Genomic DNA, 13,516 nt, shown 5'->3' with positions numbered 1-13,516 from the left:
AATTCTAAAGTTCCTACTCACAGTAACTTTTCAAATAGTTCCAGTGTGTGGTCTTCTTGTCAGGTGCACTGAATGGCATGCTGATTTTACTTTCATTCACTGCTTCCAAAGCAAGGACACATACAGTGTTCTCGTGAAGCACTGTCCACACAGCGATGCATTTCATACTGAGAGCACTGTGTTGGACATTAAGTGTTGTGACAGTAAGTAGTGTTGCTGTTGATAAGTGGAGCCCAAACTTCAGGGAGGCTCACACAGCTGCACTATAAAACAGAAATATGACTGACTTTGTTGGCCTTTCTGTAATAGGTCTCAGTGACCTGCAGTCCTTCACCGCCGCGTCACCCTCTGATCCAAAACCGCCTATGCTCTTCTCTCGATTCATTTCTATCGATTCATCGCTTCCCGTCATTTCCTGAAGTGGAATGAAGATATAAACCTGGGACTTTCTCCACCCATTTACCAAAAGCAACCCATCTCCCTCTCGCTCTCTCACAGACACACACACACACACACACAAGCCTGAATGCGTGCACTCTCACACATATTTGCATATGCAGCGACACACACACACACACACACACACACACAGTTGAGCTATAACGTCTTATCTACACTTGTGTGTGTTTGTGTGTGTGTGTGTGTGTGTGTGTGTGTGTGTGTGTCTGTGTGTGTGTGTGTGTGTGTGTGTGCGTGCGCGTGCATGCGTATGTGCGTGTGTGTGTGTGTGTGTGTGTGTGTCTGTGTCTCAGGCAGAGAAATAGATTGCTTCTCCTCCAGGCAGGATTCTGGAGGCAGTTTACGGAGGTCTGGCTGGCTCTCTCCCTTATCATCCACTACTCCACAGGAAGAAATAGCCCGGATTCCTGCTAACGAAGGTCCGGCCTTCAGTCATACTGGGCTGGACATAGTCATCTAAAACCACTGGGCTTCAAGCCACCCTGCTGGATGATTGACAGAAACCAAGTTTGGATCCCCTCTGTGTTCAGAAGTAGAGTCAGAGACTACCCATTTTTTCTTGGACAACTATATCACTGTCAAAATGTATTTTCTTTAAGGAAGGCAGGCCTAAAATGTTATTACCAACTTTGGCACAGATAAGAAAAGCTCTCCATCAGCTTGGAAAACTCCAGACTATCACGGTTACCTTGCCACATTATGTTAATGTGTTCATCCCACTGTGTACAAAGCCACTAAGGTTTTAGGATTCTTTTTTCTCCTTTTCAAAACGATGCTATTGTCATTAGTAAACATCCCAGTTTCCTTCCAAGCCTTTCTACTGTGAAAGAGGCTTACAAACCAAATCCACTAGGGAGTGATGTTTTGTAGCGTTCCACACTTACACACCACCCCCACCCCCCTCTGCCAAACATATGCTCCTCACCGGCATCCAAATGCATATGATGTTTGTGATTCTGCATGAAAATGAGGTGAAGGAGTGAAACTTTTCTCCCCGTCTGCCCCCCTTTCCCTCGCTTTCTCATCACTTCCTTTCCCGCTCTTGATTGTGCGCCGCACAGAGCAACAATTTAAAGTGATAGTCTAATCTCTTTGGATTGTTTTGCATGGGTAAATATTTTGAGGCGCTTAATCTAACTGAATGTAATGATGCATTGATGGGGTAATTTATTATTCAATCAGGCTCGCGTGGAGGCTGATTACTGGAGTGATGGCACTGTATATGTGCAGGTGGGACACAAACACGCATACACACACACTCGCTCACTCAGTCATCACCCCTCAGTGTGCATATGCGAGTGATTTTTGAAATTACCATAAGAATAAAGATGGGAAGGACCAAATCCTGCAGAAGTGGCTCGGTGCAGCGTGCGCGCCTCGCCTCTGTGTTACTGCTCGAATGAAGTGCGGCCTGTTGTTGCAGAAGCAGCTTAGCGGCTGTCATTTGGATCGAATCAGCATGGTATTACTGGCGCCGTAATGGGGGTCTGGAAACAGGAGGTGGGATTGTTGGAATCCAGAAATCCACGGCGTCCCGAGCCCCTTATGCTGCAGCATTGCTCCTCCTGGCCAGCCTATCTATATGCTAAGTGCCACCAGCAAAGCAGACTAAACAACTCTTGTATCTGGGAATCATGTTGAGCTCTTGTCTTGGCTTATTTTGCCCCAAAAGGAGCATGAGTGTGTATTTTGGCTTTTTTTTCTTATTTTGTGTGCAAGGAGTGAAGTGTGTGTGTGTGTGTGTTTACTTTGAAACCTCATTGTCTGGAAAGCTTCCTTGATGCATGATTCATCATCTCTGTTCTGATTGTTGAGTCAACTCGTGTCCACACACAGATACAAGCAGACTACTCTATTGTAGACTTAGTCTTGTACAGTATGTTACACTGGTATAATATAGAAAACACACTATACAATGTTTCATCACTGACTCACCATCCTTATCTCAGTCCTGTCTTGATGCTGGTAATTATAGATAATGTAATTTCTGTCTTCTGCTGCTATGGGCTGAGTAGCCCTGCGATTAGCCATGCTAACCTCACCCCTCCCTATCGCCTCTCAACATACAGCACCACACAGCCTTCCTTATCCTTCTCTATCTTTTGAGCTATGATAGTACATTATTGTACTTGTGTCTCTTATCATGTTAACGCTAATTCATTTCTGTCCGCATGACCTCCCCACTCTCTTTCTCTTACTTTCTGTTTCACCCTTAGAGCCCAGACCATTTTCAAGCAGGCGATGCGCAGCCCAGTCATCCTCTTCCATGTGGTCCCCGCAGCCATGAAGAGACAGTACGAGCTGCTGACGGCTCAGAGCGAGCTCAGCCCGCCACAGTCCAACAGAGTCCGCTTTAGCCAGGACTCTCAGCACTCAGGGGACAGGTCCAGTCTGGTGGGGGGGCTGATGTCAAGATCTGGACCTCCACCAAGCCTCAACCACAAGTACGTCCAAGGCCTAATCCCAATTCCTTCTTCTCTACCATTAAGTCCTTACCCCTCTGTCACTTGTTCACATCTACGGATAGGGTATCCTGATTCTTGTTGGGATAAAAGATTTGGGCAAAGTGTTGCCATCCAAAATTTGGTTTTCCAGAGGCAAAGCATGTTGTTGTTGGGTAGATATTAAGACAAACTGCACAGAACTTAAAGCCAGATGAAAGTGAGACACACAGTGCCATGGAATTAAAGTTGCCCTTCTGTCCTACCAGTTGCTTGGTAAAATACCAAAAGTTCATGTTTGTACACATAATTAGGCCAATCAGTCTGAGGCCCCCAGTTAATATAATTCTGTTTAAATGGCACGAGTCAATGACTTTTCTTTAATAAGTTCACTGTGAATCCATCAATGTTTAAAAGCTATACAATAAAGGCAAAGGAGCAGTTTAATAATAATTTCTACCTGAGACCTTCAAGTCCACATTGCTGATCATCTTGTTAAAAGCCTATTTTATCTGCCTGTGGTGACTATTAATTTCTGTAATGTCCTTGGCCTGATTCCAGGAAACTAAACATGTGGGTGTTCATCAAGTAGGTCCTTGTCTCCAGGTTTATAGTCTTAATTATGATTCTATAAATTCATCCTATCCATCCTCTGTATGTTACATTTAGTTAGTCTGTCAATTTCCCCTACTGCAAAGAGATAATTATTTTCTGTGGATACATTTTTATTTTGCATCATGCATTACATTACCGCAACCTGTCAGACATTGAGCCTCATTTACTCATATGTGCTCAGAATTGTTCTTACTCTGCGTATGAAATAAGCCCGCCTGCAAAACAACCCTCAGATTCTTGACGCGTGTGCAACAGCAGATCTTGTTCTCACCTCTGTGCCTATCTTTTTAAATCAAACATTATTAACTGGCAGGCCTGTGGCCTCTGTCTACAATCAGCACACTGCCACGCCCCCTCTCTCTCAATATAAGAAAATGCGAAAATGCGCATGGAGAAAGAGGTTTATTTCTATGTACCTATTTAGGCAACACACACAAATGTCAGATCGTCAGTGAGCATCTGTGAATTTAACCGCAGTTGGTCTCTGATATGCTCTGCAAAGTCACAGGTTGCACTGTCTTCCAGCAAAGTTAGATATGACATCTTAACAACTGCTCATAAGTCAATCAGAATCTTATACTTTTCATGCCGATTAATGGGCTACCGATTAACCAGCTAGCTTCAAATGAACATACTGGCTGATGATGTTATAGGATCACTGCTCAGTTCAGGCAGAGGGAAGAAGTATGGTGTGACGTCATCCGTACATGCCTTGGATATCTGCCAACATCTGCTACATGTTAGCCTGTTAAGAGTATCGTCAGTGAGTTAATCGAAGTTCGGACTGATATCTAACTGTTACCTTTAGTAGTGTAGTATTAAGGCCATATTGCTGTGTTAAATCACATATACTGGAGTCCTACAGGTTTGATTAATATTTTATATGAATTATGTATAGCTTACTTATGTAAACTGTATTGTTTTTCTCAATTTTAAACTACCTCGAGTCCATCATTAAACGAAGTTGAACTGAATTTTGCGGTGATTGGGAAGGAGTTATCTGCCTATAAGCTTATGAAGAGCGCATGAGGGTGACAGAACAATTAGCAAATAGTTTTAAATATTGTCTATTAGCCTTTTTAAAATAATTACTATTTTAATGTGTTAAAAGCTGCATTTACATTTTCAAAGACAGCCAAGCCCTTATTATTTGTACAATGCATGGTCTAAATTCATTTGCAGAGTATAAAAAAAATTCAGGTAATAACATTTTGATGAATCCATGATTTCTGTTTTATGTTTTACCCTGTGTATCACAATAAAAAAAGTTTGTTTGTGTTGTCACTGAAATGGAAGCATATCATTTGTGAAATGATGCCCAGCTACTAGTTACTTCTGCTCGCCTTTCCATCATGTTATGTTACAAGCATTCTATTTCTATAGTTAAAAAATATATCAGATCTCTTTGTTTTGCTCTATAGCCACCAGGGACCATTGGCTGGAAGCACCCCAGAGACGAACCGACGGTACACAACGTTACCCCACAACTTAGTCTCCAGGACCTCGTCAGCCCCCTCCCCTTCCCTGCAGCGCAGGATAAGCACAAACCCATCCAGCAGCTCCTACTTAAAGAAGAAAGGACGCAGATTCAGCATCCAGCTAAAGAAAGGTAAGAACCAGCAGACATGTAAATGCATTATTGTAAAAGTGGAAATCTCTCTTCATTTTCCTGAGAACAAAACAGAAAAACTTTTGTATGTCCATGCCAACCTTTCTCTTGACCTTAAAAAATCTCTATACCTGTTTTTGAAATATTTTGACGCCCAGTGCAGAACACACAGAGATCATGTAGGAGGAGAGGCGCAAATCTGAAGGAGGCCTGGGAGTTGCTGATATTTTCATAGAAATTCGGTCAAAATAAACGTCACATATCCATGTCTTTTTCTGGAATGTCATTTCGCTGCCGCTTTGCTGCTTTTATCAACAAGAATAAACCAAATAGGCAAATGCGCACCATGTGTCTGTATGTGCAACATGCCAGACAACATTATAACTTCCTGGAGAAATCAGTTAGTTGAGTCAATGGCATAATGTGTCACTGTGATCGGCACATCTGCGATGAGACCAGTGATGTGACTGACTGAGAATATATTTATCAATTAACTTCAGCCCGTCCTTGTTTACTTTAAAATATAACCTGTATACGGTGACAGTGGTTTGAATTTTTTTGGAAAAAAAAGAACAGCTTCTGCCGCCATTTCTGTCAGTCTTTTCACTGACAAATTACATGCACTCTGTCATCAGAGTTGTTGAAGCGCTCTGTCTAACATAATATTACAACGTCAGTTAGCAGGTTCTATATTGTAGGCTGGTAGATTCTCTACAAGCCAGCCAGCAGCATTCTTAAACTGCACTCAATGTTTTGTTGAGACATAAACATGCAGTTTTAATATTTTGATCATTAAGCAGTTAATATGGCGGCCATAAAGTCATTCATCCTTCAAAGGGAGAGCTGATGTATAAAAAAAAACCCAAACACCTGTCTCTTTTTTTCTATCCCTTCTTGGATCATCCGGGTTCCACTCTGTCACTCGTCTTAACTCCTCATGGAGACAAAGGAAGAAAAGGGGGTTTAATCATCAGTATACAATTATTTTTCTCCAGAGTTAGTAGGTTGAAGGAGACGACCTTTAATCTTTCAGGAAATATTCTAAAATCTCTACTTGCCTCTGGGCTTTGTTTAAGTGAGCCGGCCGAAAGCAAACACAGATCAACCACGTCTTGAAAACAGAGGTTGTGGTTTGATGCACTCAGGCTACATCACCATGGTCTTGTGGTTAAAATATTAAGATTCAGCAATCAGTCTACTTCCAGCTGAGGTTGGTTTGTTTGTGGACTTGGACAGGCCTTTGATACTGGAGCAGTTGTGTATCTTAGCCAACCATTGTGGTGGGTTTACTGCCAGACTCCATCTCACTTTCATCACTTCACTATCTTTATGTGAATTGACAAGCACTTGGTTGTAATATGAACCAATGCCAGGGCGATTTGCCTACTCTTTGTCTCTTCTCTTTTTGCTCCTTTTTTTTAGTGAGAGGGAGCAGATGTTAAGTCGAAAACTGGCACCGAGGCCACAGCAGCGAGCTTTAGGGAATAGTACGGCAAGTGAGGGCAGCAGCGCAGGCTAAATGCAACGTGCTCGGGGGAAATGTAGTCACATGCTGCTCTAATATGTTTGGCGAAGGTCCCCGAGCGCTGCCAGCAGACTTTCAGAGTTCCTATACTGCATGGGGCTGCAGTGCAAGTTATATTTATTTGTTTATAATGTGATAAAGTTCCTCTTTTTTTCTGCACACAAGGCTCTTACTTTAGTGAAACCAAGCTGGGGCAATGTTGGTGGAGCTCCAGCAGCTCCTGAGACTGATGCCAATAGTGTAGTTTATTTTCACCAGCCACTTCATGGTCTAATTCAACAGCAGTCATAACTCTCAAAAGTATGCTCTTGCCCAAGTGACAGAAATGGTTTCTGAGATTATTGCTCATGATTTAAATGGGGCTTACCGGAATGGATGCGCCTCGCTTATAAACTCCAAGCCATTCGTGGACTCTAAATGGAGATGAATTATTGTCCAAATGTTGTTGAATTGGAAAATTAACTGAGCACTAAAATCCAACAGAGTCGAGGGAAGTGTGCCCCTGAAATCCATTTTGACAGTTGCATTTGATTACCATCAGACTTTATCACTACTAATGTACTTTTAGAAAGGCTTCGGCAGTTTTGTTGTTGCCTCCTTGTAATTGTTGTGATTCGGCCTAAGTGGGCCCGAGTTCCGAGTGGCGGTAGCAGATCTCGCTTGGCAAATTAACAAGAGTGCCTTAATCAAATACTGCAGTCGAAAAGGACATACGCACCCCATTAAGTCATTCTAATGTGCCTCAGCCTCTCCTCATGTTTGCTGTTTAATTGGCTTATTGGAGCCAGGATTCCAACTAATCCAGAAAGGATACAATTACTTTTATCCTGGTCTTCTATTACCCAAAATAAAGACGTCAGTAGTTAATTACTGCAGGCCTATTAGAGATGCATTCTCCTAATTGCCTGATTGGAGACCGTTAATGACGAGATCTTACAATGGGCAGGAGTTTGATTCTGCTCATTAGGCTGCGTGCAGGCCAGGGGAGAGGAAAGCCACTGGCATTTGAGGGGGGTCACAGTGGGAAGATGAACAAAGACGGAGATGAGGAGGATTTAAAAGGGGCACTGTGATATTCAGCTTATCCGCATGTGAAACTGCAGGACAGAGGTACAGAAGTGCCAGTCATGGAGTAATGATCAACAAAACTTTGTTCAGGAATCTGCATCAGAAATAAAATCCTCCATGTTTTATCGTTCATTTAAAGTATATCAAGTGCACTGAACTGATTGCCATCTCAGCAATGTGACCTTGTGTTAAAAGTTTGGCACTCACAAAGAAAAAGTTTGCAGATTTAATATTCAACATGAAGGATGGCAGCTATTTCTGTCTGCTTAGTTATCACGCTGCACTGATGGCGAGATCACAGCACATTATTATCTTCAGCAGCTTAACTTTTTGACTTTATAAGCAACCTCTTTATCACCTCTGCGTAAGTTTGTTTGTGTGCAGAAGCCACGAGAAAAGTTGCCATGCATGCTATTCCCCCTTTGAGTTTCTTGTTCATCAACACCATCACTGTCAGCGAGACGACGCAGAGTTTGTCAGACTGCTGGAGAGACATACTGGGAAAAGTAGGTCATGATGAACCATCAGAGGTGCTGACAGCTCTGTGAAATGAGCAACTACTTTGACATGAATACTAATCACTGTTGTTACCCTCAGAAAAGCCTCCACTCAAACCACGTAACACGTCTTTCCCACATGACTGCTAGAAACGCCAGCGGCTAGGTTATGCATGGTGGAATGTATTTCTCTGAACTATGTTGTTAATGACTCACCTAATAGCATTACATAGCAGAGTTATTGAATTTTAAAATATACCGCCAAAGAATAACCCGACAAACACAATTTGTTTGGTTAAGCTCATTTCTCAGCTGACATTTGAAACCATTTCTTGCTTTTATTTGACAAATTCAGGTCTGGTCAGCAGAAAAGGTCAGGCCTGAGATCCTCTTATTTATCCATTATTTTATTTGCCTACCTCCTCCAGACCAGCGATTCATATTCATTTGATGAACCTTAAAGGTCATTCTTAAAACCTACAGAAAATATTTTTGCACAGCTGAAAGCTGAAGTGTTTTCTCAGATTGAGCTGTTGAATTTAGTCTTACCACTCACTGCGCTTCAAAAAAGGCTTGCAGCCTTTGTTAAATAATACATCAGTAAGAAATAGCTATTAATGAACACATTATAAGCACAGCTTTCTACATTATGCAAACTTCAAACCATATATATATATATATATATTTGTGTGTGTATATACACATATATTTATATATATATATATATATAATATATAATATATATATATATATATATGTATATGTATGTGTATATATATGTACATGTATATGTATATGTATATGTATGTGTATATATATATATATGTGTGTATATATATATATATATATATATATATATATATATATATATATATATATATGTATGAATATACAGTAGAAGGTTGCCTTGACCTAGACATGATTTGACTGCATCTAGGCTTATTACATTATTCATATGATGTATGGACATGACCTCAATCATTTTGCAGATGTCGATATTGCCCATTGTATTAACATGCGTGCTTCTTTACATTAGTCACATTCATTTTAGCTGACATGATGCCAGGTGCAGCAATCATCCCCTTTTCTCTCCTGCCCTCAACTGCTTGCGCAAGACTGATGAAAAATAAACGTTTCAAAGATGACACAGTGTAGCTTACCGTTAGCCTGCAGCTGCTCTTTTGGAGTGGAAGACGCACAGTCCTGATAGTTGTGAGCTAGCCAAACACCTGGCAATGAGCCAAAAAGTCCATCGTTTGTAGTTTTACACTACGACAACCTCTACTCCATAAATCCACCAGTAAACTGCCTGCCTTCCAGGCCGTCCAACCATGAGAGCAAACTGCAGCACATCGGCCACATTATGGAGATCATTTCAGTGTTCCCACAGCTTCAGTGAGCTTGAGGCAAGAGGGGGTAACTTAGTTTTGTTTTGTTGGCCAAATTTTGTATTAAGTCTCAAACTGAGTAATTTTTGGTTACTTCTACAAACGCACTGTAATTTTATAAAGACGTTCTTGTATGTAACAATTGTTTATTAGTTTGTTAAAAATATTTAATTTTTTTTTTTCAGATTTCAGTTCCAGTGTTTTTTTTTTTTTTTTTTAAGATTATTTTTTGGCATTTTTGCCTTTATTAGATAGGACAGATCAGCAGTGTGAAAGGGGGAGAGAGAGGGGACGACATGCAGCAAAGGGCTGTGAGCTGGGCTTGAACCTGCGACTGCTGCGGCACGGCAGTGCCATTATGCATGGGGTGCCTGCTCAATCCACTAAGCCACTGGATGCCCTGCAGTTCCAGTTTTTTAAAAAATTGAAAATTATTTGCTTCTTGGAATGGCATACTTGCACTATTATGCTATCACATTAAGAAAATCAGTGGCATAAAATGGTCTAAAACACAGCCCCCTGACCTGTTGTTGTGCTAGAAAGTCTGAAGGGTTTTTTGGTTAAAACATCTGGCACATGGTACATGAATGATTTAGAAAACAGTATTTGGGCTATTTAGGTGCAGTGCGCTACTTTTTAAGATGCCATTGAATGGCATTTTGATGCATTTTGCAATCCATAATCATTCACTTCTTTCTGCTTATTCTGGTCCCTAACTGGTCTTTAATCCAGCCATAACTCTGGAGAGTGGCTTTAAAGTCCACATGCAGTTATCATAAACACTCAATTTTGGTTCATAGCATTGACACTATATTTAGAGTTAGGGACATGTTGTCATTTTGACTTGCTACAAAATATGAGTGAGACACACCCTGATGGCAAACCGATGAAAAATGTCAGGTTGGAAGTAAGTCTGTTTGTATTAACTATAGGAGGTTCAGAACATAGTGGGAAACCATAATTTGATCCCTGCATTGTGGTTTCTCATGTTACAGCAGTGTGTAATGAAAAGGATCTTTCACAAATGGTTTCAAGAATCTGGTCCATTTCTAAGAGTCACAGTAAAAGCACTATGATAGTTTGGCACAATCCTTTTAGGTTCCTTCATTAAAAAAGGGATTAAAATCATATTTTACCATTTTCATAGCCACAGTTTTGTACAGTACATATTGGTTGTTTTTCAGTGACTCTTTGAAATGAAAGTAAAGAATGATTGTCACTCTGTTTACCTGAAGAAACAAATCTTTTGTTGTTGACATTTATGAACTTGTATAGAGGTGATGGAAGACTTTACCAAATATAAACACACAACGCACATTATTTACTTCTACTACTACTCTTCAGAATGATAACTCTTCCTGGAGGTCGTAAATCAGTAATATTTTTATTTATCTTTGTATATATTTTTTGTAATAGCACAGCGCAAGAGCATGTATGCTGGCAATCTTTCAGTTTTATTGCCAAGGTTCATGCCCCTGTGCTGGCAAAATGTACCGAACGAAGTGTCCTTGAACGACACACTGAAATCTCAAGGTCTGATATACAGGAAAGCTCTGAGCTCTCTTAATGGCAAATAGGCAGAAGAAAACTTAATCAGTAAAGTATCACCTTACATTTCTAACTATGTTCATTTGTTTTCCATTGCTCTTAGGTCCGGAGGGTCTTGGATTTAGCATTACATCCAGAGATGTCCCCATTGGTGGCAGTGCTCCAATTTATGTCAAAAACATCCTTCCTCGAGGGGCCGCCATCCAAGATGGTCGATTGAAAGCAGGAGACCGGCTGCTGGAGGTAGAGCAGCACTTTCTAGCAACCTCTGAGCATTACATAGAGATCACATCTGCGAGACTGTATGTTATTTCAGGGACTAATTACTCTTTCCTTGATATGGTTTTGTTTCAGAGTTCAATCTTACCAAGCTTTTGTTCCAATGAGTCAAACATAGTGCGTTCCCCATGGCTATAACAATTGAACTCCAGCTTTAAATGCTGAGGAAAAGTGGTTAGATGGAACAATATTTTGATTATACTTCAGTCAGACTGACATGAAAATCAGCTAGTGCTCACTTGAGGGGGAAATAACCCATGTTTAATTCCAGCTCTAACTGACTCAGTGAGTAATCTGCATAAAGGTTATGTGAAGGCCATAGATTCCCCCTCTTTAAAGTCCTAGAGCTCTTTGATTTTAGTTTTTCGCTGAGTTTGTGTACATTTACTTGTAAGTATGTGCTTATCTAAGTATTTGTGGTACTCTGTGTGTGTTTATGTGCAGGTTAGTGGAGTGGACCTGAATGGTAAGAGCCAGGAAGAGGTAGTGGCCCTGCTCCGAGCCACGCCCATGGGTGGAACTGTGAATCTGTTGGTGATGCGCCAAGAGGACTCCCTGCTGCCTCGAGAAGTGGTCAGTACCCAGCCAGCACCCCACCTTACTCAGAAATACAAATATCACTGCAGGATTTCCTACATTTTTAACAAGTGCTTACTGGGGGAGAGTGCTACCTTGTTATTCTCACTTTTAAACCCCTAAAACATATAATGAAATTGCAGAAAATAGCAAATTTCTCATATCTGTGGTTAATTTTTTTGTCATTTTATTCAAAATAGAATGAGATAAGAATGGAAGACTGACTTTGATGGTTAGTGTTTTTGGAGTATAGTACAATCATTATTGTTCACAGGGAATTAACCAAACTCCCATAATCAATTAGGTCCAGCATACCCCTGCTGACTCGAGTTCATTCCAGAAATATGGTAAAAATCACTAAATGTGTTAGATTCAGTGCAGCTGGGCTATGGATTTGTCATGGTGGCTGCTCTGATGTGCCTTTAACCGCTGCTCAAACCCATCAACTTCTCTGATTGTCTCTTTTTTCCAGAATGCACACTGCATTGCAATTTTTACATTATTATGTCTATTGCATAATTTTGTCAGTGCTGAATTCATTAAAAGAGGTTAATAGCTATTTCCCTCTGAAGAATATATGCCTACTCGTTCAAATAATATATATGATTAGGATTGCAAGTGGTAATTCTAAAGTTAACAGCGATGGCTTTTAAGTTCATATACACCTAAATATTCACCAGCCACCCAACTAACCCTCAGATACGAAAGCACACATGGAATGGAATATGGACAAAGAGAAACAGATTCATACACACAGATTTGCACTGCACGAAGTCATTCACATAGAAACACACACAGATTTGTCGTTTTAAATTTGTTGTTTAAGTGTCGTTTAAGACTTTCAAGAGTCATGTGCTTGAGCAGGCACAATCACAGCTTTTATTATATGCATACAAACACAGGAACACACACACAGGAACACAAACACACACATACACACACACACACACACACACACACACACACACACACACACACACACACACACACATTGACCAGTGCACATAGACACCTTCAGGTGATGTGTATGAGCAGACATAAATGCAGCTTTGGAGGTGTTGATACACAAAAGCACACACAAACACACACCACGCACACACTTGCAAACAGACACACACACACACACACACACACAGGCACATTGACATGCACCTATTGTTCATACACACAAACACACTCTGGCACTCAGACACACAGCCTACATAGAGGGTGACTTTGGCTGTCGTGCAACAGATGGCGGGGCTACTGCCCTCGTCCAGCCTGCGTTCAGTCGCTCTGACAGCAGGCTCGGGCGTCACAGCACCTTGGCAGTCCAGGGGCCCCCGATGCCAACCTCACTCCTACCTGTAATACTCAGCCTGGCACCCAGGCTGTTAACCCCGCCATAGGAACTGTTCAACCTGTAGAGTAATGGTCTGCTGAGACATTTTTTCCTCTGCTAATGTGGTGTTTCTCCATTTAGAAATGTACCACTCCCAGCTCTACTTTAATCGCTCTACAGCTTCACTTGA

General features: G+C 41.1%; 1 protein-coding gene across 6 annotated transcripts in view; it reads left to right on the top strand.

Moving 5' to 3' along the window:
• The window catches only part of LOC121960465 (partitioning defective 3 homolog), a 383,207-nt gene that overhangs the window by 176,159 nt on the left and 193,532 nt on the right, over positions 1-13,516 (top strand). For all 6 annotated transcript variants that reach the window (XM_088071635.1, XM_088071632.1, XM_088071633.1 and 3 more), the window contains 4 exons: positions 2,676-2,903; positions 4,937-5,124; positions 11,254-11,393; positions 11,874-12,002. In XM_088071635.1, the coding sequence (XP_087927761.1) occupies positions 2,676-2,903; positions 4,937-5,124; positions 11,254-11,393; positions 11,874-12,002 (685 nt within the window). The remainder of the gene's footprint in view (positions 1-2,675; positions 2,904-4,936; positions 5,125-11,253; positions 11,394-11,873; positions 12,003-13,516) is intronic.

Source organism: Plectropomus leopardus, chromosome 21 (genome assembly GCF_026936395.1).
Source record: "Plectropomus leopardus strain MGB_pleo_1.0 chromosome 21, ASM2693639v1, whole genome shotgun sequence".
In the NCBI taxonomy this organism is placed as follows: domain Eukaryota; kingdom Metazoa; phylum Chordata; class Actinopteri; order Perciformes; family Serranidae; genus Plectropomus; species Plectropomus leopardus.
The sequence above is the reverse complement of the archived record's forward strand: the minus strand, read 5'-3'. Positions and strand labels throughout refer to the sequence as shown.